Source organism: Lutra lutra, chromosome 13 (genome assembly GCF_902655055.1).
Source record: "Lutra lutra chromosome 13, mLutLut1.2, whole genome shotgun sequence".
NCBI lineage: Eukaryota > Metazoa > Chordata > Mammalia > Carnivora > Mustelidae > Lutra > Lutra lutra.
The window spans coordinates 3,903,793-3,930,707 of record NC_062290.1 but is presented as its reverse complement, the minus strand read 5'-3'; the positions used below and the strand labels follow the sequence as shown (position 1 = coordinate 3,930,707).

The 26,915-nt window shown below is 56.2% G+C and overlaps 2 protein-coding genes across 2 annotated transcripts in view; one reads left to right on the top strand and one right to left on the bottom strand.

The window, feature by feature from the left end:
* Positions 1–26,915, top strand: part of PTPDC1 (protein tyrosine phosphatase domain containing 1) — a 643,782-nt gene that overhangs the window by 547,495 nt on the left and 69,372 nt on the right. The gene's annotated exons all lie outside the window — the stretch shown is intronic.
* On the bottom strand, positions 1,315–4,810 carry BARX1 (BARX homeobox 1). The gene is made up of 4 exons (XM_047700760.1): positions 4,475–4,810; positions 2,533–2,824; positions 2,366–2,450; positions 1,315–1,960 (listed from the first exon to the last, which is right to left on the bottom strand). Exons 1-4 carry the CDS (start codon positions 4,698–4,700, stop codon positions 1,796–1,798), a joined length of 768 nt encoding a protein of 255 aa, XP_047556716.1. The 5' UTR covers positions 4,701–4,810; the 3' UTR covers positions 1,315–1,795.

The following is a 26,915-nucleotide window of genomic DNA, read 5'->3' as shown; positions in this document are numbered from 1 at the left end:
CCACGGCCACGTGTAGCCCCCTGAGGGTAACCCTCGGGTTGGGAGGGATCAGGGTCGCAGCCCAACACTGCAGATCTGATCCCTCCCGCGCCGGGGCGCTGCGGGATTTCTCCCGGGCCGCTGACCAGCGAGGAGGCTGTCAACTGTTGCAAGGTGGAGCCAAAAGTCCCGGAGCTTGTTTCCCTGAGACTGGCAGGGCTGGGGCATGCAGAGAATTGTCTGCAGCCCTCAGAAAGAACCCACTCTCTCACTCCTCCCGGCCTTGACCCAACGATACCGCGGTACTCGGGGACCAGACATCCAATCACTGATTTTCCCGGGGAAACGCTGAAGCCGCAATTTGGAGGGAAGCCGTGGCCACCACAGGTGGAGGCCATAACCGTCGTTTTCACATTGGAAGATGCCAAACCTGAATCTGGGTATGCTGTTCCTCTGTCCCCCGTATTTGCGCCTGGAGGACCTGGTTATGTCCTGGTCACACTCGGAATCTGCAGGGCCAAGATGGGGTCTCTCCCTGAGCCTTAACCAGCAAAGTGGCCATCTCTCCATCCCCATGCCCTGATCGTCTTAGTAGGATTTGCAAGGACAGGATACCACAGGTCTGCCCAGTCCAACCTAGAGGGACAGAAGTCAGCAAAAGCCTTCCCGTGAGGAGAGGACACCCGCGAGCACAGGCCATCGAGCTGCACCCCTGGAAAGGGCGCCCTGCGAGAACTGGGGAGGCTCTGGGTCATCTGCCTGGGTCAGGTGCCCCAGCTGCCGGCAGCCAGACCTCCGGGCTAGGCGCCACCGCTGGGCGTGCACCGCGCAAAACCTGAAGACGCGGTGGCAGGCGGGGCTGGCGGCGCGCCTCTGTGGGGACCTCGGACCCCGGGCTTCCCTTCTGCCTTAGGAAGAGCTGGCCAGGACCATCTCCAGGACCTCACAGGCGGTTCTTCAAGTCCCCAAAGAGCGAATCAACAACCGTAAGAGGCTCTCAGCCCCGGGACACTTCCCGAGCCAGCTCCGTGGCGGCCTGGGGTTCCAGCCCCTCTGGGCGAGCCCTGTGCTACCGCCGGAGCCCTGGCCTGGGAAGTTAGGGGAGGGGGCTCAGCCTGACTCCTCACACGGAGAGCAGGCGATTCTTGAGATCCTGCCGCAACGGGTCCGCCTGCCCTGCCAGTCCGAGCCCGTGGGGCAGGTCACAGTTCGTTCCCATGAAGCCCTGGGAGAGGAAGTTTCAGAAGCCAGTGCGAGTGTCCCCCTTTCTTTGACGCGACCCCCCTCTCCCAGCCCCGCAGACTCAGAAACCCCTTCATCAAGCCCCGCTGTGTCATAAAATATTTTATTGGAAAAAAACACACTGTCTTCGCAAGAGAGGGGTAGGAGCCCCAGCGACGTGGGGGACCCGGACTCAGGGTAGAGCCGCGGGCTCTCTGGGCGCCCTGTCGGGCGGTAGTGGCCTGAGCCGGGCGGTGGGGTCCCCGACGGGCGGAAGCTAGTGTGTGCCGGCGGCGTCAGGACGCAGAGGGCCGGCGGAGGCGGGTGGGGGTGCGGGAGAGGAGCGGGGCGTGAATGCGCGCGGGGCTCCGGGACCAGGTGTTCGTCCGCTGCGCGGGACACGAGTCTCCAGGTCAGGGCTGGGAGCACACTGGGGCCGGGCTTGGCTGCAGGGTCTGTGTCCTTTCTTGCTTGGCCCCTAACTGTCCGCATTCAAGGTAATAATAAAACGTTTATAAAGTAAACGGCGTGGCCGAGAAGGGCCGGCTCGCGGCTTCCAGCGGGCGGAAGGAGCCTCGGTCGACGCTTTGCGCTCTCAGTCCTCGCGGCTCCTGTCGATGGTTTCGCCTGGCGCCTCTGCCGGCTTCTCTGCCTCCTTGGCGCGCTCCTGCTCCGTGAGCTGCTCGCTCGTGGGAATGGAGTTCTTCTTGGGCCGCCCCTTGGGCTTGGTGGGAGACTCCAGGCCGCCGCCCTGCAGCACCTGCGTATAGGACGGCCCCGCGGCCATGAACTGGGACCCAGGAGCGGGACAGCGAGCCCCTTGCCCAGGCACAACAAGACCATCTGAGGCCACGCCTAGCCCGGGGAAATGGCGGCCATTTGAGCGCTGCTGGGGAAAAGCCACCGAAGGTTCTAGCCTAGGAGTTCAAGACGGCCGGAAGGCCTGAGGGTGCAGCGGAGCACAAAGGAATGTGGGCTGTACTAGGGCACCCAGAGGCAGGGAGAGAGCAGAGAGAGTCCCTGCGAGCACCAGGCATGGAGGGAACCAGAAGGGTTGGGTAGAAGTCTCCGCGGAGAGGGCGGGGATGGGAGGTCCGGGAGGGCACAGGGGCCTGGTAGCGACGGGGTGGCGGGGGGGAGCGCGAAAAATCACAAGCACACTCACTATTTTCTTCCATTTCATCCTCCGATTTTGGTACCACGTCTTCACCTGCAACTGGCTCAGGCCCAGGGATTCAGCGAGATCTATTCTGGAAAGAACAGGGTGCACCTTCAGCAGAGCAAGCAGACCCCTCCCACTACCCGTTGGGCTCAGCCTGGCCCCACCGCTACCTGTCCGGGGTGGAGAGGTACTTCTGTTTCTCAAAGCGTTTCTCTAGGCCCATCAGCTGCAGCTCAGTGAACACCGTGCGGCTCCGACGCCCCTTCTTGGCCTTGGCGCCCGGCTCCCCGCTGCCCGGCGTCTCCAACTTTCCGCGGAGCTGCAGCTCAAGAGGCAGGTGCGGCGCGCCAGGGGCGCCGGACAGTCCAGGCCCTGCGGCCAGTAACGCGGAGCCTAGCCCGGAGCAGCCCAGCGGCGCCAGCGGGAACTTAAACACAGCCGCCTGCTCCGCCTTCAACACGGCTGCAGGGAGAGAGAGTGCGGAGCTGGTGAACTTGGGCCGTGCTCCTCCTCCTGAAGATACCCCGCATTGTGCGCTGCGCTGCGGGAGTGCTCGCCGCAGCTGGCCAGTGCCACCCAGCGTGAAACCTTCCTGCCGGGCCACAAAGCACGAGATTTGCGCCGCTTGCCTAGGGTGACCCTCTTCAAAGCCAGCTTCAGTCGCCTCGGTCTAAGAGGGGGACCTCCCCCACCCGGGCCTCTGCCTGTTGTTCCCCAGGCCCCAGCCGCCTCCCGGATTCTCAGTGAACAAGGTCGAGGCTCCAAGAAGCACAGTGTGTCTTTCACAGAAAAGGGAAAGCAAGAAGAAATGGCAGCGAGTCAGGAAGGTGAGCCTTTCCCCGGCCAAGTCGGCATGGCTGCGTCCGAAACCAGAATGTTAACTGCGTGAGCGCATCTGCTCCTCGGTGCGGGCGCCACAGCCCCGCGGCTGGCAGGCTGGGGTCGCTAGCGTGGGGTGGTGGGGGTGGGCGCTTCCCGGAAACTCCAAGCACCCCCGCATCAGGAAATTGTCCTTCCTGTTTTCTCTGTTTACACCCCTCCCGGGAAGACGTTTCCATTTTTCACGAGTCCTATGATGATGTTTTTGTTTTTGTTTTTCCCCGCTTCAAACGAATTGTTAGCAACAGCGCAAAGAGCGGCGGAGGGGCTGCATCAGAACTGTATTAAAACGAACGAACTGGCCCTGCAGCCCTCCGCGCTGGCGGGGCCCTGGATGTTAGGTTTTGGGTGCAGAGCAAGGCTGTTTGCAGGGCGGTGCGCCTGCTGGGACGTAGGCGGCCTCCCTTCCCGGGCAGGCGTCTTACTGCGGCGGGTGCGCGTCCCCCCGGAGTCGTCCAGGGCCGGGCAAAGTGCGGGCAAATGTGAGGAGGGGACGAGCGATCCTTGGGGGAAGGTGGGAGAGGGAGGGCAGACAGACCCCATCGAGAGAAGTCCACCGACGGGCGGAGAGAGACCGGAAAAGGCCAGAAGAAGAAGGGGTGCCGAGGAAGAGAACAGTTAGGAAAAGGCAGGATCAGCCAAGTACGGACGAGAACCGGTGGCGGCAGAAAAAGCCAGAGCAGACAGCTCAAGATCCAAGGAGGCCCAGCCGACCTGGACAGAAAGGGCCAGGCGGGCAGCAGCGCACAGCCAGGCCTCTCGTCCGGAGGCAAGGCCCACAGGAGTCAGCGCTGCGGCAGAGGCCGTGGGTTCCCCCACACAGACCCCGGGACTAGCGTCAGCTACCAGAACAGCCCTTGGAGACACGGGCTTCTGCGCCGAAGGTCCGGCTTACCCGCCGTGGGCAGCCGCGGCCACTCACGACCAGCCGCCTGCGGCTTAGGCCTGGGAGTCCGAGGCCTGAGGTCTCTTAGACCCACAGTGTGACGTTAGCAGTCTGCTCCCGCGCTAGGGATGCGGGCTCGGGGCCCGACTGGAGGCCGCAGGTCGGCGGCGAAGGACAGAACCGACCCCCGAGCCGGCTCGCGCGCGGGCACCAGGCCTGCTTACTGCGCGGTCGGGCGCCCGCTCCCCGTTTCCCTGGCCGGATCGTGCGCTTGGAGCCTCTGCGCCCAGAGCTGCGTCCTCGAGGCAGCGCGACTCGCTCCCCCCAGCACCCGGCCCCGCACGTACCCAGGTGGCTGTGGAAGGGCCGCGCCGCCAGCAGCGCCTGCACGCCGAACTTGAGCAGCTCGCCCGCGGCGGCGGCGGCGGCGGCGGCGGGCGCGGCGCCCTTGGGCCCCGGCGGCTCGGTGAGGATCTCCTCGATCATGAAGCTGCGGTAGCGATGCGGCGGGTGGTCGGCGCAACCCTCGGGCAGTCCGAAGCGCGCGACGCGGGGCTCCCCAGGCCTCTGCATCGCGGCGCCCGCGGCTCGGTGGCGGTGGCGGCTCGGGCACGGAGCCCGCGCGGGGCTCTAGGCCGGCCCGCAGCTCCGGGGGGCGCGCGGGTACCGGCTCATGCCCCCTCCCCCGCCGGCCGACCGGGCGGAGGCGCAGGGCGCGGGCGGGGCGCGCGGGGCTCGGCGGGTCGGACCCGGGACTGCGCCCCCGCCCCGCGCCGCCGCGCCTCTAGCCCGGCGGACCCCGCGTCACCGCCCCGCCCCGCCCCGCCCGGCCGCCCCGCCCCGCGCCGCCGCCCCCACCCCCCAGGCCGAGCCCGAGGGAGGCCTGAGAGGGGAAGGAGGCGGGAGGGAGGGGGCCGCGAGAGGGGCGGGCCGACGAGACCGAGGGGACCCAGCGGAGCGCACGCCCAGGAAGGAGAGAGCGGGAGAGCTGGGAGACCAGACCCCCGGAGATGGGAGCGAAGGGTTCGAGAGAGAGAGGTGAGAGAGGGGCCAGCGCGAAACAGCGAGGCCACACAAGACGCGAGACAGCGATGAGAGGGTGCCACGGACGCCGAGACGTGCGCACAGAGAGGCCGACACAAGCGCGGGAACCAGCGGGCCGCGACGTGCCGGAGCGCACAGAGGCAGGCAGGCCCGGGCATGGGTAGTAAAGAAAGGCCGGGGACCGGACCGCTAGGAAGGCAGCGGCCTGGCCAGCGGTTAAGGAGCCCTGGAGAGGTCGGGAAAGGAGAGACAAAGTCCGCGCAGCATGGCTGGGGAAGAAGTAGCCGTGCGCAGCCTCCTGGCCCGCGCTCAGAGCCACCCGCCATGGTGGGGTGCAGCCGCAGGCAGGTGTGCAACTCGCAGAGCAGCGGCCGCACCTGTGCACTCCCGCCTCAGTTTACCAGACTCGGCCTTATCTGTCTCGAGCTGCGGTGAGAGGTTGTCCAGCCCGGATGTGCTTATATGACCAAGTGATGCAGGGACACATCTTCCTTGGCGATCCCCCTCCTGGTGGAATGGGTCCTGTCCCCTTACTTAGAGGAAGAGACGGACACCCAGGAAGGAAATGCTGCAGCTTCACCGTTTCCCAGCTTTAGAGTAAGAGCACAGTGCTGAGCTGGGTGAAGGGCCACAGGCTGTCCTGGGAGCCTGAGGACAAACTCTGGCATCACCCTACTGGTCTCGAAGCTTTAGAGTGCCCACACATGACTGAGGGAGGTCCCGCATTCCCTGGCTCCCCTCAGTCACTGCAGAAATAGAAACCCAAGCTGTGGGGTGAACAATCTCCCCAGCTCTCTGCTGAGTCTCTCTCTCTTGGGCTCTGCCCCTCCTGGCAAGTCACTGACCCTTCTGGGCCTCAGCCTCCTGACCTGTCCTGAGGAGCTGCGGCTGTGGGGCTCCAGGGAGGCCCTGATGACTGAACAAGGGGTCCTGCACCCATGTGCCCCACAGGTCTGCTGGGGAGGAGTACACAGTTTGTCTGGGCAAGGCGGATGGGTTTCCAGTGGCGTGGATGGGTATCTCTGGAGGCTGTGGAGAGTGCCAGCCCTCCTCTCCCATCCCTCTGCTGAGGTCCTGGACCAATTCCCCACTATGTGAGCTTTGCCCATCCTCTGTGTTTGCTTCTGGGAATACCAGAGTAGGACCTACCATAGCCATGGCCCTTCTCTCTGCAAGCTGATGCAATTTCTCCAGCTCCAGCTGCTGGCAATGAGATCCTGAGGCCAGTCCCAAGCCCTGGACCTTTCGTTAAGTAGATGGCCAAGACTCTTTGTCCACAGGGACAAAGAGAATGTCTTACCAGAGGCTCTGAGGTCCCAGCTGCCCCTTGCCACAGTGGCTGAGTGCCTTTTGCTGGCACTGCCCCTTCATGAACATAACAGCCATCATCAGGTCTGAGAGGTGCTCCATGTGTGGGTGGTCCTGTGAGTCACACGGCGGCTGTTTGGAAGGGGACAGTGTGGGACCCACGGAGGATGACCCACACGAGCAGGCCTCCCTCCCCGTGAGAGGCTGCATGACAGGGTGGTGGTGGGGGCGGTGCGCACTGCCACCAGTCCTGGGGAGGAAAGCCAGTGTCTCCCGCAGCGCTGGGCAGCCCAGCCTGGACCGCACTGGCCTCTAGGGCCTCTGCCTCTTTGCTGTTGCTCCTGGCATAGATCTGCCTCACACTCTTCCCCTCTCTGCTCCTGCCACCTCTGTAGGGCCCACTAGCCTCTGCCATCTCCCCCCACCCTTTCTTCCCCTTCCCTCGCTACACCTCCTCCTGCTTCTCCCCACTTTGGGGGCTTTCCAAGGGCATAACTTGGGGGGTGCTTTCGTTGGAGGGTTAGGCCCAGCCATCCCCATTCTATCCCTTCACTCCTATCTGGGCCCCTGATGGACTCTGCCCAGCTTCAAACCGTCTCTTCTCCATGCATTTGCTCTTCTGCGGGGGGAGGGGTGTCTCAGGTCCTTTAGATGAAGACCCCTTCAGGGTCACATTAGGTAGTGAGCAACCGTCACCAAACCCATTTGACCCCAAGTTGGACTCCTAGGTCAGGCTTGGGGAAAGGAGGTCATTTTCAGGGTGAGACCTCATCTCTAGACTTAGGGGAATCGGAAGAGCAGGGCAGCCCAGCCCGCACCTCATTTCACAGGTGCCAAGGCCCAGAGTGCCTCCCCCAGCTCTTTGGACCCGCGCCAGGGCACTTTCTCAATGGCCCAGTGAGGTCTCCCGTCTCGCGGGTAATGAGGCCCCCGGGCTCTTTGGAGGTTGCCCTTCGGGAAGCAATCAGAGGCCTGGGGCTGGCGCAAAGTACTGAGGGAGCCCGGCCAGCCTGGTCACCCCCTCAGACTCTCCCAGGGGCGGGAAGGCCCCTGACACCCCCGCTCCACCCCACCGCCAGACGAGATCTACCCGCGCGGTGCGATCCCAAAGCAGACCCGCAGATAACCCCTTTTAGGCGAAAAAATGTGCGCACACAGCGGCAGGGCCTCCTCTGCTCCGGAACTGCAGCGTTGTTGGCCGGCAAAGGGTTCATAGCGGGTCCCTCAGCCCCCACCCCAGGGGTGCAGCAGCCCGGCCAACGCCTGGGACCCGGCTGGGGCCTCCAGCCGCCGCCGCCGCCGCGAAAATCCCGGAAACCGTCCGCTCGTGGCGGGCGCAGTGGAAAAGGTGACCTCAGCGCCCGAGGCCAGCCACCCTCTCCCGGAGGCGGGGGGCGAGGGGCTTCGGGTGGCAGGGGGATCCCGGCGCCGCCCCGCCGCCGGCTGGGGCCCCTTTTCCCCACTGCTCTGCCCTTCCGGACCCCACAGCCGAGCTGCAGGGGAGACGCGGGGGAAGGGGGTTACCTCCCTCCCTAACCAACCCCCTCTGCCCGGGTGCGCAGGTTCCAGACTTTTCCCCTCCGCCAGCCAAGCCTCCTCCTCCCCCGGAGCCTCCCGGTGGGATTCTGAAGTCGTTCGCCTTAGGGATCCTACGTGCTGGGGGAAGCTGAGACTCGAAGGAAGCTGAGACTCGAGTGCGCAGGCCTGGCCGAGGTTGGCGGCCCTTGGCGGTGTTTCTGCACCGCCGGGAGGGGCCTGGGACCAGCTCCCCTCGGACCCCCACGCGACCTCGGCCGGTGTCCTGGCTTCTCTCCTCCTGGTCGCGCGTTGGGATCTTACGAGGCAAAAACGGCGTCTGGCGGGAATGGAGCGTAGGTTGCTTCTGGACCTGTCTGGCTCACCTCCGAGGCGATCGCCCAGCAGCTGCCTGAGGGGAGTCCCACACCTCCTCCGGGTCCACAGAGCGGGAGACCGAATCCCGACGGGTCCTCTGCAGCTCCGCGCCCCCCACCAACCTCCTTCCCGAGCACGCGCAACGCAGCTTCGATGCCCCGCACACAGGTCCTCCTCCTCTCCCCTCTTTCCTCCGGGAAGTCTTCAGTTCTCATGGCCTCCAGCCTGGGGCGGGCAGGCGGTGAGGACCCCCGCATCTGCTGGATCTCAGGTGGGAAGCGACAGGAATGCACCGTGCGGCTTTGGCCGGAGCTCTGCTCGTGCCTGATGCGTAAGTCTGGCCTGCCTTCAATGTGGAAATCTCGGGGTGCTCACGCTCGCAGGTCACATCTCCCAGGGACCGCCGAGTTACTGTCTCCCTGGAGAAGCCGGTCTCTGTGGTACCTTCTTTCATGAAAATTTCTATGTCAAGTGTGGACTTTTCGTTTTGGATCATTTCAAATCGCTGTGAGCTGGGGGCTCGAATCGTGTTTTGAGACAGTGCCTTAAGACACATCCCTCCCTCTTTCCTTCAAATTATCCCTTTTCGGGTATTTTACAAACTTGCTCCTTTGGAATGTGTTACTTTATTTTTGTTTTGTGGTTATTTTTGTTAAACGTGTGGTTTTCTTTAAAAGTGTGAATTTTAGAAGATTATAAGCAGGTAATAACTAGCCTGACCCAGAGAAGACCCAGAGCGACTCTGCGGGACAGGCAGAGACAAAGGCCGCCTCCGCTTCATGCCCATCCCTCCCCTGGTGCGGTTGGCTCACGCAGGGACCTTGGAACACAGTCCAGCTGCGCTTGATCAGCGCCCAAGTCCGTACCCCGGGTCTGGAAGCTTGGCCACTGGGGCCTCCGTTCGGTGAGGCCCCTCCGCATGCGACCGCAGCGAGGCCAGATGTGGGCCGTCTGCGGGAACTCGGAGATGTGCGCCGGGCTCTGGGTGCTGCGCACTGGGGACTCAGCGCCAGGCCCCAGGGAGACTGGGCCTGACTCCTGCGGGGTGCGGGTCTGGGGCCACATTTGTACTCAGAGCTGCTCCGCCTTTGGGGAGAGCGAGGGTCAGTGCCCGCCAGCCGCAGGGTCCTTGTGGCTTCATCCCGGCAGGTGTCAGGTCACCCACGCGCCAGGTCACTGGTCCCTGAGGTGGCAGAAAAGGAGAGGCCCTGGGACGGAAGCCAGATCCTCTGGTGCCACCGGCCAGGTCTCCTTTCTTTCGTTTTCTTTGTCCTTCCTTCTTTGCTCTCCTGGTTCTCTCCCCTCCTTCCGTTCAGTCACCGTCTTTCTTCCTTCTTTTACTTCCAGCTCTTCCTTCTCCACCTCACCCACCTTCTGCTCCCCTCGCCCTCCCTCCCCCAGTTTCTTTTAGTGAAAAGGAAGGGGCCAAGCCACAACTGTCCTCCTAATCATAAGGGGAGGGGTCACACTCACGAGTGGCCCCCCAGGTACCAGATACACAGACGCAGAACCGTTGGAGGCATCCGTGGTCCTTGTGTCTGGACGGGGGTCTCCTTTCCAGCCAGCCAGTGGAGAGGCTGCCCAGGGGGCCAGGCTGAGGGCAAGTAACCCCAGCCCGGAGGGTGGTTGACAGGGGCATGCTGGCTCTTCCAGCTTCTGTTAGGTGGCAGGTGGGAGGCCAGATCACGTTGTCCTGTTCAAGTAGGGACTGAACGTGCTGCTCTCATCCCTGACACAGAATCCCTTCTCTGGAGGACTGGGGATGGGGATGGAGCTCCAGGGGACAGAGAGGCCACAGCTGCCCTACCTCAGATACCAGGCCAGGACAGGCCTCCAGTCCCCAGACTACAGGCCAGCGCTCCTCCCTTCTGCCGGTCTGAGTGGGGATGGGGTCAAGAGCCCCCACTTTTCTGTCCCCCACCTGTGCTTCATGCAGGATCCTGGACCCGTCCCTGGGTGCCAAGAAGGGGCTCAGAGGCTTAACTCTCAAATGTCCAAATGCCATGCAGAGCGCAAAGGACTCCACAATGAGCCCAGGACCCTGTTTTCTGGTCCTTCCCTGCTCCTGCCCTTGAGCAAGCCCACTCCCTGTGCAGGCCTCAGTGTCCCCAAATGAGACAAAGAAAGGGGTGAACTGGATGAATCATCCTCCTTGCCAGTTTTAATAGCCCCATCGGGGCTCCCCAGCATTTTCTGCAAAGGGCCAGTGAGGTCAGTGTCTTAGGCTTTCCACCCACAGTGTGTTGCCGCTGCCCCACTCTGCCCTTCAGCACGGACTCGGCCGAGGTAAATCATGCAGGCTGTGTTCCGCCACACTTCATTTCTGCGCACCGACACTTCAGGTTGATTTAATTTTCACGTGTAACAAAGTCTTATTCTTATTTTTATTTGTTCTGGCCATTTAAGAATGTAAACCCCATTGTCAGTTGATAGGCGGCTTAAAGCCTGGCAGGACAGAGTCCTACCATTTCCTTGCACAAACGCGTGCTTCCACACCAGAAGTGTTACCTGATCCAAAACAAAAAAACATTTTTTTTCTGTCTTTTCCCCCACAAAAGCACCCATTTGTTTTATAGCACTGGAGCTTGGGATATGTAAATTATGTGGTTCATCCCCTATGACCATGTTTGACTTCTCAACGATTTAAATCTTCTCGAAGCCAATACTGTCTTATACCTGGCTGGCTGACAATCGTCAGCTCATTTATTTCTTTCTTTCTTTCTTTCTTTCTTTCTTTCTTTCTTTCTTTCTTTCTTTCTTTCTTTTTTTATTAACATATAATTTATTATTTGCCCCAGGGGTACTGGTCTGTGAATCATCAGGTTTACACACTTCACAGCACTCACCATAGCACATACCCTCCCCAATGTCCATAACCAGCCACCCTCAGTCTGTTTCTTGAGATTAAGAGTCTCTTATGGTTTGTCTCCCTCCCCGATCCCATCTTGTTTCATTTTTTCCTTCCCTACCGAACACAACCCCTGATGTTGCCTCTCAAATTCCTCATATCAGGGAGATTATATGATATTTGTCTTTCTCTGAATGACTTATTTCACTTAGCATAATACCCTCTAGTTCCATCCACATCATTGCAAATGGCAAGATTTCGGTTTTTTGATGGCTGCACAGTACTCCATTGTGTGTGTGTGTGTGTGTGTGTGTGTGTGTGTGTGTGTGTATACATACATACATACACACCACATCTTCTTTATCCATTCGTCTGTTGATGGACATCTAGGCTCTTTCCATAGTTTGGCTATTGTGGACTTTGCCTTTGCTGCTATAAACATTTGGGTGCACGTGCCCTTTTGGATCACTACATTTGTATCTTTTTTTTTTTAAAGATTTTATTTATTTATTTGACAGAGATCACAAGTAGACACAGAGGCAGGCAGAGAGAGAGAGAGAGAGAGGGAAGCAGGCTCCCTGTTGAGCAGAGAGCCCGATGCGGGACTCGATCCCAGGACCCTGAGATCATGACCTGAGCCGAAGGCAGCGGCTTAACCCACTGAGCCACCCAGGCGCCTCTACATTTGTATCTTTAAGGTAAATACCCAGTAGTGCGATTGCTGGGTCATAGGGTAACTCTATTTTCAACTTTTTGAGGAACCTCCATGCTGTTTTCCAGAGTGACTGCACCAGCTACATTCCCACCAAAAGTGTAGAAAGATTTCCCTTTCTCCGCATCCTCGCCGGCATCTGTCATTTCCTGACTTGTTAATTTTAGTCATTCTGACTGGTGTGAGGTGGTATCTCACTGTGGTTTCGATTTGTATTTCCCTGATGTCAGGTGATGCTGAGCACTTTTTCATGTGTCTGTTTGTCAGCTCATTTAATAGATGGACTATCACAATAGTCCTTAGGGATTGTTTAGCCCACTTTCCAGTGCCTTGGATACTCCTGGTGACAGGGTGCTCACTCTCTTCAGTGGTAGCCCTAAGAGACTCTGAGAGCTGGATCCTCTGAGAACCCTAGCTACTGAGAGCCCAGTGACCTGCCCAACAGCTCTAGAAGGACAAAGACCACCGTGGGTATGAGTGCTCCCTCCAGGGCCTGTCCTTTCCCATCTCTGCTCAATTCCATCTAAATCCTCTCCAGCTGTTGAAATGTGGATGGACAAGGGGGCCACAGCCTTGATTTTCTGGAAGTTTCCCAAGCCCTGAGACTTTGCAGGTCTTTGCAGCTGCCAAGTGACAGATCTTGCAAGGAATAGGAGAGGGGAAAGAATATGACAGAGAAATAGCTATTATAAATGTGTTTCTTTTTTTTTAAGATTTTATTTATTTATTTGACAGAGAGAGATCACAAGTAGATGGAGAGGCAGGCAGAGAGAGAGGAAGGGAAGCAGGCTCCCTGCTGAGCAGAGAGCCCGATGCGGGACTCGATCCCAGGACCCTGAGATCATGACCTGAGCCGAAGGCAGCGGCTTAACCCACTGAGCCACCCAGGCGCCCCTATAAATGTGTTTCTTGCTAGAAATATTTCTAGGAAATCTCATTCTTCTTTTTTTTTTTTTTTTTAAAGAGAGAGAGAGAGAGAGAGAGAGCACAGGCAGACAGAGTGGCAGGCAGAGGCAGAGGGAGAAGTAGGCTCCCCACAGAACAAGGAGCCCAATGTGGGACTCGATCCCAGGACACTGGGATCATGACCTGAGCCGAAGGCAGCTGCTTAACCAACTGAGCCACCCAGGCGTCCCAGGAAGTTCATTCTTGAGAGGGCCTCACAGCGCGCCCCCTCCCGCACATGTGCATCTTCAATGGTTCTCGCGCCCTCTGCTGGTCAGATGGAGTCCTAACTGGGCTCCCTAGGACAGTCTCCTCCTCCAAAGGAAAAACAAGCCAGAGCACTCTCTCCTTTTATGTACCAGACGCTTACTGGATGCTAAGGAGACAGAGGAAAAGGCATCTTATCTGTCCTCAAGGAGCACGGTGGAGCCATGGAGAGCGGTAGACAGACGTGTTCACAGCCAACATCGAGGATGAAGCTGTAGACACCGGTGGAGACAGGTGGGGAGAGGTGGACAGCTGCCCAGAGCCAGTGATGGGCAGGGGCAAGGAGCTTCCAGACCCAGACGCGACGAACTCATGGGGATGAAGGGTGTTCGCGCTCCAGTCAGTGGGCTGGCAGCGCATGTCGGTTTTTACATGTGTGGAGACTTTTAGTGCCGGCCACAGTGGACCTTTGGAGCCAGGCTGGAGCCCCATGCCCCGTGCTCTCTCCTGAGGGCCATGGATGCTTTCTGTCCCCTGCTGCTGAGAAGGGACATCTCAGCGCCCAGCTGTGGGCTCCTGCGTGTGCTCCCTAACTGGAATCACCCTGGGGACTGTCTGAGGAGCATGTCCTCCGAGTACCAGCCCCCAATATTATCTCACTGAATCCCACTGGAGGACACCTTTACCCCAAAGTTATAGGTAAGGAAGCAGGTACAGAGAGGCGACCTCATTTGCTAAAGTGGCAGAACCACGGTTTGAGCCAGTGCTCCCTCCAGAGCCCCACCGCGGCCTCCAGGGGCTCCTCTGCCTTCTGACTTAACCCCCATGTTCTCTGCAGCCCTGAGTGCTCCTGGGCTTCAGACTAGTGGCCCTCACTGCCAAAGTTCACCTCCAGCCAGGTGTCTACAAGCACATGGTGCTCACTGCGTTGAAGTCTGGACCCCTTATCCCTTGCGGCTCCCCAGGCTGCTCCTGCTCCCCTAGGCAGGCCGGATGGGGAAGATCTGCTGAGCAGGTGCAGATCTGAGCTCAGCAGGCCCCTGCTGGCCCGGGGCCCTGGGAGGCAGGCCCCATTCCACCAAGAGAGCACGCAGCTGGCAGGGCACCCCGTGCAGGGGGCACAGCAGCCAGGGTACTGGGCCTCTTCTGCAGGCCGGGTCCTGTGCTGGCCCTGACTGGGGCCTAGCCGGGGTGTCCAGGAGAGCCGATAGGCATCGAGGACAGAGGATGACCACACATGGTGGCTTCGGGAAGAGCGGCTGGTTCTGAGAATCGCAGGAGGCATTAGGGGAGGAGGGAGCTGAGCTGGTGTTGGGGTGCATCAGGTGGGCTCAAGGACCCAGAGGAGCACCATTTGCTGGGGCTGGAAACCTGTCTGGAATGGAAGCTTGGAGGGGGGTCCAGGCCCTCCTGAGAGGTCTGGGTAGTCACCTGCTTGGAGACTGAAAGGCTTGTTCCGGAAACATGGCGCTTCCCAAACGGTTTTGCATTCAGTGGTACAGACAGTAGTGTCCTCAGCCAGGGGGTCACAACTGGAGACCGTTCTGGTGCCTGGGGACAGCTGTTGGAGGCCGGGAAGGTCCGGAGACCTCTGCTTTAAGCCGGAGCAAGATGGCCATGTACAAACTGCGTAGCTCTCAGGGGTGCATTGCCTGTGCGGTAGAGGGTACTTCAGTGCACAACCCACACAACTGTCCAGGAGTCCTGCCAGTATTCACTGCCTTCTGTTCTCCCAGATCAAAATGGGGTTGGAGAGACGGATGTCGTCCAGCTTATCCTGTTCTGTGGGCCCCTTTCCCAGATGATGTGCCATGTCAAAACAAGGGGGGAGAACATCCTTTCAGCACATGTCACCTGAGGCATCTACCTTCATTTGGAAATTTGTTTTTAAATGCTTTGCTGTTTTATGTTTCTATTACAGATTAGAATACAATTTATCTCTTGGCGTTCTGAGCAGGAACAAACCCAGAGCCGGCTGAATTCCACGAGCGCCCCCTAGTGACATGCCCTGTGTAAGCCCCGACTGGGGACAGACCTGTGGTCTGAAGGGCTGCCTGTCCACTACCCACTATCAGGCAAAAGGCATTTGCTAATGTAATTGAGGTCCCTAACTGATTGTGTTGAATAGATCAAAAGGGAGATGATCCCGGACCTGACCTACCTGGGGAACGGGACTCCCTGAGGTCAGAAAGGTTCTGCAGGCCTAGAAATTGGCTGCCACGTGCTGAGGGGTCCACGGAGGGGCCACGGGGCCAGGACCCCAGGGTGGACTCCAGTTGTTGAGAGCAAGGAGATAGACTGCCGACAGCCTGAGTGAGCTCCGGAGTAGTTCCGTGGTCAGGAGGGCCAGCAGCTGGGCCTCTGCGAGTCGCCGTCGGAGGACCCTGCCCGCTCCCCTGACCACAGACGTGCCGAGGTGGCGAGCCTGTGCTGCTCTGTTTACGGGAACTCGTTAGGCTGCAGTAGACTTCGATTCAGTAAGGAGCTCTGTGTGGTCCAACAGGACTTCTGCTGGGAGAGACAGAGAACATGAGAGAACAGGACTCTGGGGACCCTTCCCGTGACTGGGACCGGGGGGGCAAAGTTGGGAGTCTGCCCTGCTGAGGGACCGTCGCGTGCCTGGTCCGCACGCACAGGCTGATACCCTTAGCAGCAAGCTGGCCACAGGGGCCAGGACCTCTCCCACTTCTTGTCTGGGGCAGAGAACAAAGGACATCACTCTGGTCACCTGGTACCCTGCTATCCAGAGGCCATCTTGCTGTATATAAGAGTGAGTCCGAGGAAGCCCTCCCTGGAAAGGGGAGGCTGTCTGAGGCTGCAGGGCTGGTGGACACAGACGTGGGGCCGGGGTGTCCAGCTCCTCTGTCCCCCGTGCCTGGTTGACTCTCCTGGGCTCTGGGAGGCAAGACAAGGTAGCACGTGGCATTTAAGTCTGTTCTCCGACCTGGGGTCTGGTGTGCTGGGCCAGCCTGCTCTGTCCCTACCCGCCGTCTCAGCCCCCCACCCCACTGCCCTGCAGACGCTGCCCTGCCCACGGAGGCCTCCCCTCCCCGGTTGCCACAGACTTCAGCCTCTGCCGGAGCCCGGCTACCCTGGCTTTCCTACTCTGGCTTCCCTTGTTCTCCTGGCCAGAGGAAGAGCACAGCGGTCCCCGGCGGGGGGCCTCGCCTACTCCGTGTAGGGGAGCACATGAGGCGTCGGGAAGGCCCTGAGTATGCCACGTCCCTATGCCGCCGTGTAGATGCTGTGTGTGCTCGCCATGGGAGGGGCGCGGAGCTGAACACAGCCCCCCGGCAGGTGTCCTGCAGCGTGGTAGGGATGGCTGGGGCCACCCCAAGGACATGTGTCCAAGAGTCAGGGCGCAATGCTATATCCACTAGCATCCCACACAGACAGCGCAGGGAAACTGGCCCCGGGTAGCTGGATAGTCCGTCCGTGGCCTGGAGGTCCAGCGTGGGTACCGGTGGGTAGGGGCTTCCAAGGCTCGCACACACCCTGTAGGATCCCGGCCAGGGGAGGCGTGCAGCTGGGTCAGAGCACCCGCAGGGCCTGGGGAGAGGCTGGCAAGGCAGCTATGATGTCCTTCTGGAAAGCTCTCAGGGCTGGGAGCCAGGCAAGTGCCTCGGGGTTTGGAGAAGGCAGCCGAATAACCCCGCCAGGCCCTGCCTCCCTCCAGCACTGCCAGCCTAGAGGCCGTGTTCTGGAGAAGTGCTGCGGCAAAGCTGCCGTGTGGACTGTCCGTCCTGAAGGCCATTGTTGCTGGGAGGTGTCGGCTCCTGTGGGGCTCCAGCTCCTGGGGAAATCGCGAGGCTGGGAGGGCCTTGGTGCTACCTCTGTCCTGGCCCCAGACGCCGCCCACCGCTTGCCTCCCTGGAGCCTTCCAGCCCTTTGTGGCTCCTGGCTCCCTGACAGTAAGGCTGGGTGGGCCTGAACCCGCAGGCTGCTCTCCCCGCCCAGCTGGGGACCCTGCATCTCTTGTCTGTCTTCCCAGTAGTCCCGTGCCACCAGCGTGGGGATGGGTGGTGCTCACGCAGTCACCGCGCCCTGGGAGTGCCGTCCTCAGAGGGTAGTGTGGGGGAGAGAAGGCTTGACTGACCTTCCCAGCCTCACCCACAACAGGCACTGAGTGAACAAAGTTCTCACCCCACACACAAGGGACCTACCAGAGCCTCCCTGCTGGGGCGATTCCGTGGTCTCCTTCCACGGGGTTTTCCGGCCTTCCCTGACTCCCATTCTGTTCATGGACCCCCACTCCGCTGGCCCTGCTTTCTGCCTTTCCTTCCTCCTCCCCCCACATCCCCCATCCTCTGCCTCGTTCCGGATCCCACTCTCCAGCCTCATCACTGGATGGGTCACTGATAATGCCTCTGTACTTCCCGATGGGGAAACTGAGGCTCAGACAGGGACTCCACCCCAAGCCACATAAGCAGTGGCAGAGCTGGGAGGACGTGTCAGCAAGACACCGCAGGAGAGCTCCCCACCCCTCCAGGCAGATGAGGCTCCCTCTGCACATCTCCCTCTCTCTGCACATCTGCCCCTTGGGCTCCTTGGCGGCTCTGGCTCCCCCTCACCAGCCCGGGACTGTGGACAAGCAGCAGGACCTGGCTGAGCCTCAGTTTCCCAAGCTGTCTGGTGGGGATGGTAACAGCCCACATTCGGGGATCACTGTGAATAAAACGAGATGCTACTTTCAGGGTCAGGTTCAGAGGAAGTGCTCTCAAGACTGGAACAAGGAGACACTATTAGGCGCTTGGAAAATCTGCCGGAGGTCGTTGTGGACCAAGCATAGGGCCCTGCGAGCGTAAGCCTGTGGAGCCGGGTGACGCTGTTTTCATCTTTCTGACAAGGAAGCCAGCTTGGAGGCATTCCCCAAATGGAGCAGGGCAGGATTCGAATACTGGCTAGAGACCAGAAGGTGCCTGGGGGTGGGGGGAGCTGAGGGGCCCAGCAGCAGAGAGGAAGCCCGAATGTGCCAAGCCCAGGAGTAGGAGGTGGAGAGAGGTCCCCAGAGGTCCAGTGCAGTGGGCAGGGGAGGTGCTGGCGCTGGACGTGTGTGTGTGAGAGCAGCTCAGAGGCCTGGATGCAAAGGCACTGTGGTGGCCATTTGGGGCACGAAGGTGGTGTGGCCTCCTCGCCCCATGGCCCCGGTCCTTGTGGGCCCTGTCCGCATAGAGGGCTGTGTGCTCACCGGCTGGAGCCCCTGGCTGGCTGCTATCACACGCCCACCCCCCCTTTCTTGTGCAGGGCCCAGCCTTGGGTTTCAGGTCTTGGGGTGAAGCCAGGTGCCTTCTCAGGACAGGTGGGGACAGAAGAGGTGCAGCTGCCCAGACTGGACCCTCCCTGCCTCTCTGGAGCCTCAGCTTCCTACCCTGGCACTGTGGGTCAGTCCTGCGCCGGGAGGACTTGCGACCCTGTGGGACGGGGTGAGGAAGCTTCCCAGAGGCTGAAAGAAGGGGGGTGGCCTGGGAAGAGCCCCCATGGCCTGGAGCTCAGCCTGCTACCCTACGTAGGGCAGAGTGGAGGCGCTCAGCCCACGACCCAGCTGCCGCCAGCTGAGCCTCTGGGAGCAACAAGGTAGCTCCAGCCCTCACTGCCTCAGCCAGCCCTTCAACCCACCGGTTTGTTGACCCTCCTTATTAGGCGTCTCTTGTTTTCTCTCTGCCACAGGACCTTATGGCCCTTGAGAACAAGATTCCCCCGGCCCCACCTCCATCTCAGCTGAGAACCTCATGTTTCTGGGGGGCTGGGGTAGTTCTGATCTTTAAAAACGCCCACAAGGAGGGTTCTGGAACAGGGCCGTCACTGGCTTTGTGGTTTTCTGGACTCAGTCTGTTCTCTCAGCTAGAGGCTGGAAGTGCGGGATCAGGGTGTCCTCGGGGCTGCCCTCCCCCTGAGGGCCAGGGGAGGACGCGTCTTTGTCTCCTCCAGCTTCTAGTGGCTGCGGCCGCTCCAGTGTCTGTCTCTGTGGTCATGTGGCCTTCTTCCCATGTGTCCATGTCCCTAGACCTCCCTCCTCATGAGGCCTCCAGTCACTGGGTCAGGACCCACCCTGATCCAGCCTGAATTCATCTCAACAAATTACATCTGCAAAAACCCTGTTTCCAAGTAGAGTGACATTCAAAGGCCCCGGGGGGTTAGGACTTCAATATGTCTCTCTGTGGGACACAATTTACCCAGCACTGCCCACAGAGTATCTTCATACAAATTAGATAAAGACACCCCGTCTTGCAGGTAGGCATGGAGCAGCAGCAGAGCACAGGCTGGGGTTGAGCCCCTTGCTTGCCCTCAAGCTTGATACCCTTGTGCAGTGAACAATCTGCACAATTGTAAGCAGCAGCCCTGTTCTAGAACCTCTCATTTATAGGTTTAACATCCATCCCAGGTAAAATGTCCAGACTGGAATTTCAGTTTCAACCTGGGCCAGAAGGTGTTTTGAAGCCCAAGGGAGGAGCCGAGGCAGGGGGCCAAGGCAGGGTCTGCAGCAGGTGAGGCCGGGGGTACATTATCTGCAGAGAATTTAAGAACAATCACAACTGAGCATAAGATGATCTGCTTTTTATTACCACCATGCACCACTATTCTAAACAGGGTAAACCAAATCCTCCATTGGTTTTAGTTCTTTTTTTTTTTTTTAAAGATTTTATTTATTTATTTGACAGACAGAGAGATCCCAAATAGGCAGAGAGGCAGGCAGAGAGAGAGGGGGAAGCAGGCTCCCCACTGAGCAGAGAGCCTGATGTGGGGCTCGATCCCAGGACCCTGAGATCATGACCTGAGCTGAAGTCAGAGGCTTAACCCACTGAGCCACCCAGGTGCCCCTCATTGGTTTTAGTTCTAAACAACCACTACAGCGTTTCCAGGTGAGCACGTGCTTAGTCTCTGTCTTTTCGTGAACACTGTGGCCTATGTGGAAGTTGCTTGAAGAACTGGGACATGGCAGCCACCCAGGCATTCACATCCATCTTGAGGGTGGGGGGCTTTGGGACCGTGGGCAGTCATGGCGCAGTGGAACTGCACACCCCTGACACCCAGGGTAGTCAGTGTCCCTCCGGAAAGCACAGTGACCACAAAGACAAAGACAAACCTCGAGCTCCTCCAAGTTTGCCATTCTGTGAGAGTGCTGGGAGTTTTTATTAGTGTTTAAACCTTCCGACAGTGAAAGGTGTGAGGTGAGGGGTAACCCTTCTATATCCTGAACACAGTGGTCGCTACTAACCTGTGATTAAATGGTAAAGAATGCCCCCCCCCCGACCCCGGTGGTTCAGTTGGTGAAGCGTCTGCCTTTGGCTCAGGTCATGATCTCAGGGTCCTGGGATCAAGCCCCGCATCGGGCTCCTCATTCAGCAGAGAGCCCGCTCCTCCCCTTCCCGCCATCCCTCCCCTTTCTCTCTCACGCTGTCTCTCTCAAATAAATAAGTAAAGTATTTTTTAAAAAAACGGCCAAGAGCAGCATGCATGCACAGCTTCCTGCTGTGGATATTGGTTAACTACAGTTAATCCACCCAAGTTGTTACCACTTGCAGAATGGCCAGAGGGCACTCGGGGACCTCTCTCTACTACCTTTGAACCTGTAATATAGTTCAAAATAAAAACTTAAAAAGGTAATGGGGGACAAGAATGATCTCAGAAACCAAGCCAAACCAAACCAACAAACAACCCCCCCCCCAAGACACCACAATGGTCCAAATCGCAAAGCGTAATCATTTTGTTTGTGAGTGTACATTTATTCTGTGTGTGAACTATTTTACTGCATTCAGATATCTTTGAAATTGAGATTTATTATTCCTTTAAAATTATGTCACTTATTTGATTTCTATTTAAAGGTTATTAAACCATAACAGACCAGTATATAGGCTGAAGGTTTTCCCCTTGGAAAAGTGCATTCAAGTCGGTTAGAGGTATCAACCCACTGGCTTCTTCCTATTTTGTGTGATACATATATATTTTTACCGGCATGTAGTTCAGGAAAAGTCAACTGAGTTCCTTTACTGTCATGATGGTGGCTAAGACTAACGTCATTTCGTGATTATAACAGAAAACAGTTTTGTCACGTGGTGATGGGGCGCTAAATAAGGCAGGCTGGGTGCGGTGCTGGGCCCCGGTCGGCCTGTTAGCTGGAATCATCTCTCCCATCTTGGGGCCTGAACCCAGCTCTGCCCAGCGCCCTCCACCCTCTGACCCATCTGTACATCTGGAGCTTGTTATCTGTGAGGTAAACGCAGGTGCGCCAAAGGCCCGAACGCTGGCTCTGCGTTTGGTTCCCGGGAGGGAGACAAGTTGCAGGAAGCTTTGCCCCCAGAGATGAAAGCTGCCCCACTCAGATGTACTTACCAACGCTCCTGTAGGGGTGACTCTTGGTCATTTGGGACCCAGTGCACGTGCACACTGGGTTCAGGCGGGAGTCCTAACAGCAGCTGTGTTTCCTCTGTGGGCCTCCCACATAAAAGGGCCCACAGACACTGATCCTCGTGCTGTGGAAAGGAGCTGTTGGGTCCCATGTGGTGTGCCGCGTTCCACATCCTCACCACTGCACACGCGTCACTGCTCTCAGCTGCTCTCTACACAGCCCAAGTACCCCTCCACCCCGGGCCTCAGTTTCCCCGTCTGCAATTGGATGGCTCTCCAGGTGCCTGCCAGTGCTGATGTCATATTTGCCCCCAGATGTCATTGTCCAGGACCCACCCATTCCTCCCTGCATCTACTCAGTCCATGAGCGAGCCACCCACAATGGTCCTAGGGGCTGGGCACGGTCTTCTCCCCCTTCTAGGTAAGGAAACTGAGGTGAGCTACATTGGCAACTTGCCTGTTTACTCTGTAGTGAGCGTGGAGCTTGAACCTCAGTGCTCACAGCACTCACTGACCACCAGGCCTCCCTTCCTCCACTGCAGGCAGAAACAGACTTGAAGTTCCCAGGACCAACTGTGTACCAGTGAAATTGAAAGCCTGGTATGGTAGGGAGCCCACTAACACTGCAGGTGTGCAAGCAGAGGCAAGGTTATTTGTCAGGCAGGTTGTGGGAGGTCAGATAGAGGAGTGGGTGAGACCCACAGGTGTCGAGGCAGCATCGTATTAGTATTGGAGGCAGACATTGTAATAATATTAACTCTTCCTATCCATGAGCATAGAATGTGTTTCCATGGATTTGTGTCTTTTTCAATTTTTTTATCACTATCTTATAGTTTTCAGTGTACGCATCCTTCCTTGGTTAAATTTATTCCTAAGTATTTTATTCTTTTTTGATGCAGTTTTAAATGGGATTCTTTTCTTTTTTTCTTTGAGAGAGCACGGGTGCTCATGCGCGCGTGCGCGCACACACACACACACAAGTGGGGTTAGGGGGAAAAGGGCAGAGGGAGAGAGAGAATTGTAAGCAGGCTTCACGCCCAGCTCAGAGCCCAATGCGGGGCTCAATCTTACAACCCTGAGATCATGACCTGAACAAAAATTGAGAGTTGGAGGCTTAACCCACTGTCCCACCCAGGAACCCTGGGATTATTTTCTTCATTTTTCTTTCCAATAGTTCAGTATTAGTGTATATAAACAGAACAGATCTTTGTATATTGATTTCGTGTCCTGCAACATTACTGAATTCATTTACGAACTCTAGAAATTTGGGGGTGGAGTCTTTAGGGTTTACTGTATATAATACCATGTTTCTGCACATAGTGACAGTTTTGCATTTCCCTTTCCAATTTCAGTGCTTTGTATTTCTTTTTTTTTCCTCATGACCCAGGCTGAGAGCTTGCGTTTTTATATCTAAATGGATTTTTTTGTTGATGACACTGAATTGGGTCTTGCTTTTTTATCTGACTATCTCTGCCTTTTAGTATGAACATTTAGACCACTAACATTTAATATGGTTATCCATATGGTTGGATTTAAAGTCTACAATATAGATATTTTTTTATTTTCCTTTATTGTCTTTTTACTTTTATCCTTGCCTCCTTTTAGGGCAAAAAATTTTTGTGGTTTCAGTATGTCTCCACGGTTGTTTTATTAGTCACTCTAGGGTTTACACCAGTCACAATCTATGTTCAGATAATATTACATTATCTCATTTGTCATATATGAATCTTACAACAGTCAACTTTGCATGCCCTCCCTCCCCCACTCTGTGTGTTGTTGTTGTACATTTTAATCCTGCATATGCTGTAAACCACAGAATACACTGTTGGTTTTTGCCTTAAACAATCCATCTTCCTTTAAGAAGATTTAAAAAAAGGGAAAAATGTATTTAGAATTTATGTACAATTTGCCAGTGTAGATGTTCTACGTTACTTTTCTGTAGGAACACAGTTTCTTCCTGGTTCCGTTAGTTCTTGAAGCAGCGGCTTTAACATTTCTTGTAGTTCATGTCTGCTGGTGAATAGTTCAGCTTTTCTTTCATCTTTCTTGAAAGATGTGTTCATGGGGTATAGAATTCTGGGTTGATACATATTTTTTCTTTCAGCACTTAAAAGTGGTGCTGTATTGTGCTATGGTCTGCGCAGTTTCTGGACAGAAGACCACTGTCACCTCTAGTCTTGCAATGTGCCTTTCCATCTCCAGCGACTTCACTTATCATGTACCTTTGTGGAGTTGTCTTTATATTTCTTCCTTTAGCATTTGCTGAGCTTCATGGATGTTTGGGCTTGTCATTTTCCTCAAATGTGGAAATTTTCAAGTATAATGTCTTCAAATATTTTTATGTTTTTCCTCTCCTCCTGGGACTCCAATTACAAGTATATCAGACCACCCAATATTGTCCCACAGCTCACTAATATTCCCGGGTTTTTTGAGTATTGTTTTTCTCTGCGTGCTTTAGTTTGGATACTCCCAAATTGCAAGCTGCGAGGTCGCTGATCTTTCCTTCTGCAGAATCTTATCTTCTCTCAGTCCTATCCAGTTTATTTTTCACCTCGGTGTCACAGTCTTCATCTCTACAGCTTCCACGTGGGTCTTTTTCACACCTTCCATTTTTTTCCTCACAATGTGCACATTCTCCTTTACAGCCTTGAACACAGTTACAAGATTTTTAATATAGCTGCTTAGTATCTTCATCCATTAGCGCCATTACCTGTCACTTCTCGGTCTGTTTGTATCGACTGATTTTTCTCTTGGTTGTGGGTCCTTTTCCCTGCTTCTCTGCATCTCCGGTTGTTTGAGGATATTATCAGCTCTGCAGTGCTGTTCAGTGCTGCATAGCGTTATGTTATTTTGCAGAGTGTTGCATTTTGTTCTGGCTGCAATTACTTGCAGATGAATCTAATCCTTTCGAGTTTTGATTTTAAGATTTACTACAGGGAGGGGCACCTGGGTGGCTCAGTGGGTTAAGGCCTCTGCCTTCGGCTCAGGTCATGATCTCAGGGTCCTGGGATCGAGCCCCGCATCGGGCTCTCTGCTCAGCAGGGAGCCTGCTTCCCTTCCTCTCCCTCTCTGCCTACTTGTGATCTCTGTCAAATAAATAAAAAAATAAAATAAAATCTTAAAAAAAAAAGATTTACTACAGGGATTTCAGAGCAGCTCTGAAATCTGAAATCTGGGTCTAGGGATAATTTAACCCTGCTACTAGGGATGGCCCTTGAGAACACATTGCCCAGTGTCCCAGGCAGTATGGACTATGGGAACAAAGACTATTCCCAGCCTGATCTAAACTCCCAAGAACTGTTGTCTGCTGCTTTCTGGATCTCTTTCATTGCTCTCAGAGAGTTTCCTCCCCTATACGCACGAGGACTCTGACAAAGACTTGGTGGAATGCCTCTATAGACACCTGGAACTCTGTCTACAGCACCATCCGCTTCTGCACTCTGTCCTGAATTGTCTAACTTTCTTGATGCCACCATCTGTGTCCTGAGCGCAGTGGGACCTCTGAGTCCTGCTCTGCTGCACAGACATCACCCCAGGCAGTGATTTGGGACACCTGTGGGGCTCACCCGACTTTTCACTTCTCAGTCCTGTGCTACCTGCTTTATGATGCCTGGAAACTCTTGCTCCAGACATTTTCCCAAGTGTTCTATTTTTGTATGGCCAGAGGGCAATTCCCATAATGTTTAATCCTTCGTGGACAGGAGTAGATGTCATCCACTGAGTTCTTAATTTCAGTTATTACGGCTTTCAATTCTAGAATTTCTGTTTGATTGTTGTTAATGGTTTCCAGTTCTCTGAGAAGAATTTTCCGTGTTCTTATGGGATGTATTGAAGACATGAAATACAAAACTTAAGTATTTTAAATTTCTTGTCTGATAATCCTGGTATCAGGGCATTCTGTGGGTCTGTCTTCAGTCTTAGTTTTTTCTCTTAATTTTTGGTCAATTGTTGTCTTTTTGTGTGCCTTCCTAAATCTGGCTAAGTGCCAGACCTTTGTGGTTTACAAACTATGAAGACAGCTTGAGACTTTGGATTCTTTCTTACAGAGAGATTTACTTTTGCTTCTAGCGGGCCATTAGGAAGGGACAGGCTACCTTATTACATGAGACACTGAGCTGCCTTGAAGCTGCCTTTTGTCCTTGTGATTGATGATCTGCTTCCTGTCTGCCCTTTCGGTTAGAGTGTACCCCTCCAGGGACCCAGTAGAGAGCCTGGGGTATTGGACATCCTCCCCTCCTTGCCCACCTCCGAATGACAGTTGCCCCAGGCCCATGGAGTCACCAACAGTGACAGTGAACTTCATAGCCTCTGCAGCAGCAGCAGCGTTTGTAACTGGCAGATACTTTCCTTGAGGGGGAAATGTACCAGACATTGGGCTCCCCTCCCTGGGCTCTTTGCAATGCTGTCCAAAGACACTTATTTGTACTGGCTCCGTCTTTTATAGTCATTCTTGGTTTGAGGGTTAGTTCAAGACAAGCTGGTTCACTGTTACAGGAAATAAAACTCAGCCCTGATTTCTTCCTAGTAATATCTTTTGAGCCTGAGATGGCAGAGGCTGTGCCCAGTGGTGAAACCCACATAACTGAAAACTTCCCTGTAGTCGAGGCTGACTCGGAGTTCCTGAACGCTGAGGCTGGAAACGTGAACAGGACCCTCCCCACCCCGTAATGAAGCCAGGCAGCAGAATCCTTGAACTCCAACAACTTTGTACAGAAGAGATTTACCGCTATGACACATGCAAATGCCTTGTTAGAAAGGGCGTGGCCAGCTAGGCATATTAAGCTTAGGGACATGGTTATCCTATTAATATCCAGGAACTAGATATTAATATCCACTCAAGGGACCGTTGCTAGCAAATCTAAGTCAGGTTTCTGAGGGTATATCATAAAAATCTAGTCCAGGTGCTTGCATTAAGCACTGGACCTCTTTCCTCAGTTGCCCCCAGGAGAATTTCCCCCCCCCACACCTTGATGTCCAAGAGTACCTCAGGCTCAAGGCTAAACTTCTGTCTTTTCCCCAGATCCCTATTTTTCAGAGAAAAACTTCTGAAAGGACACTGATGATACTATTTTAATAGAGGCCACATCTAGGGAGTTTAACTGTGGGACCAGAGAAGAACAGAAGGTGGAAGGCTGCTTTTGCTTTGTAGCTTTTGCTCTCTCCAGTCTTGAAAACAAATTTAAACGATGAATTGGTATCACCCTCATGGCACGGCTGGCACAAGGGAGGGAGAGTGGATCTGATGGGCAAGCAGACTACAAGTGCACCAGCCCAGGTTCAAGTCCAGTGGTCCCCACATGCCTGTGTAGCTGGTTTGGGAAAGCCAGGTTCCAGTCAGGCAGCATGCCTCGGAGAAGGCTGCCCATCCCAGACTGTCTGGTCGCGACACTCGTCTCCGCAGCCGGGAGACGTGGGCAAGAGTGAGCTTGTATGAGCCGAGAGAGGACAGACAGACAATGGTGATGGATTGTAGCTCACTCCGAGT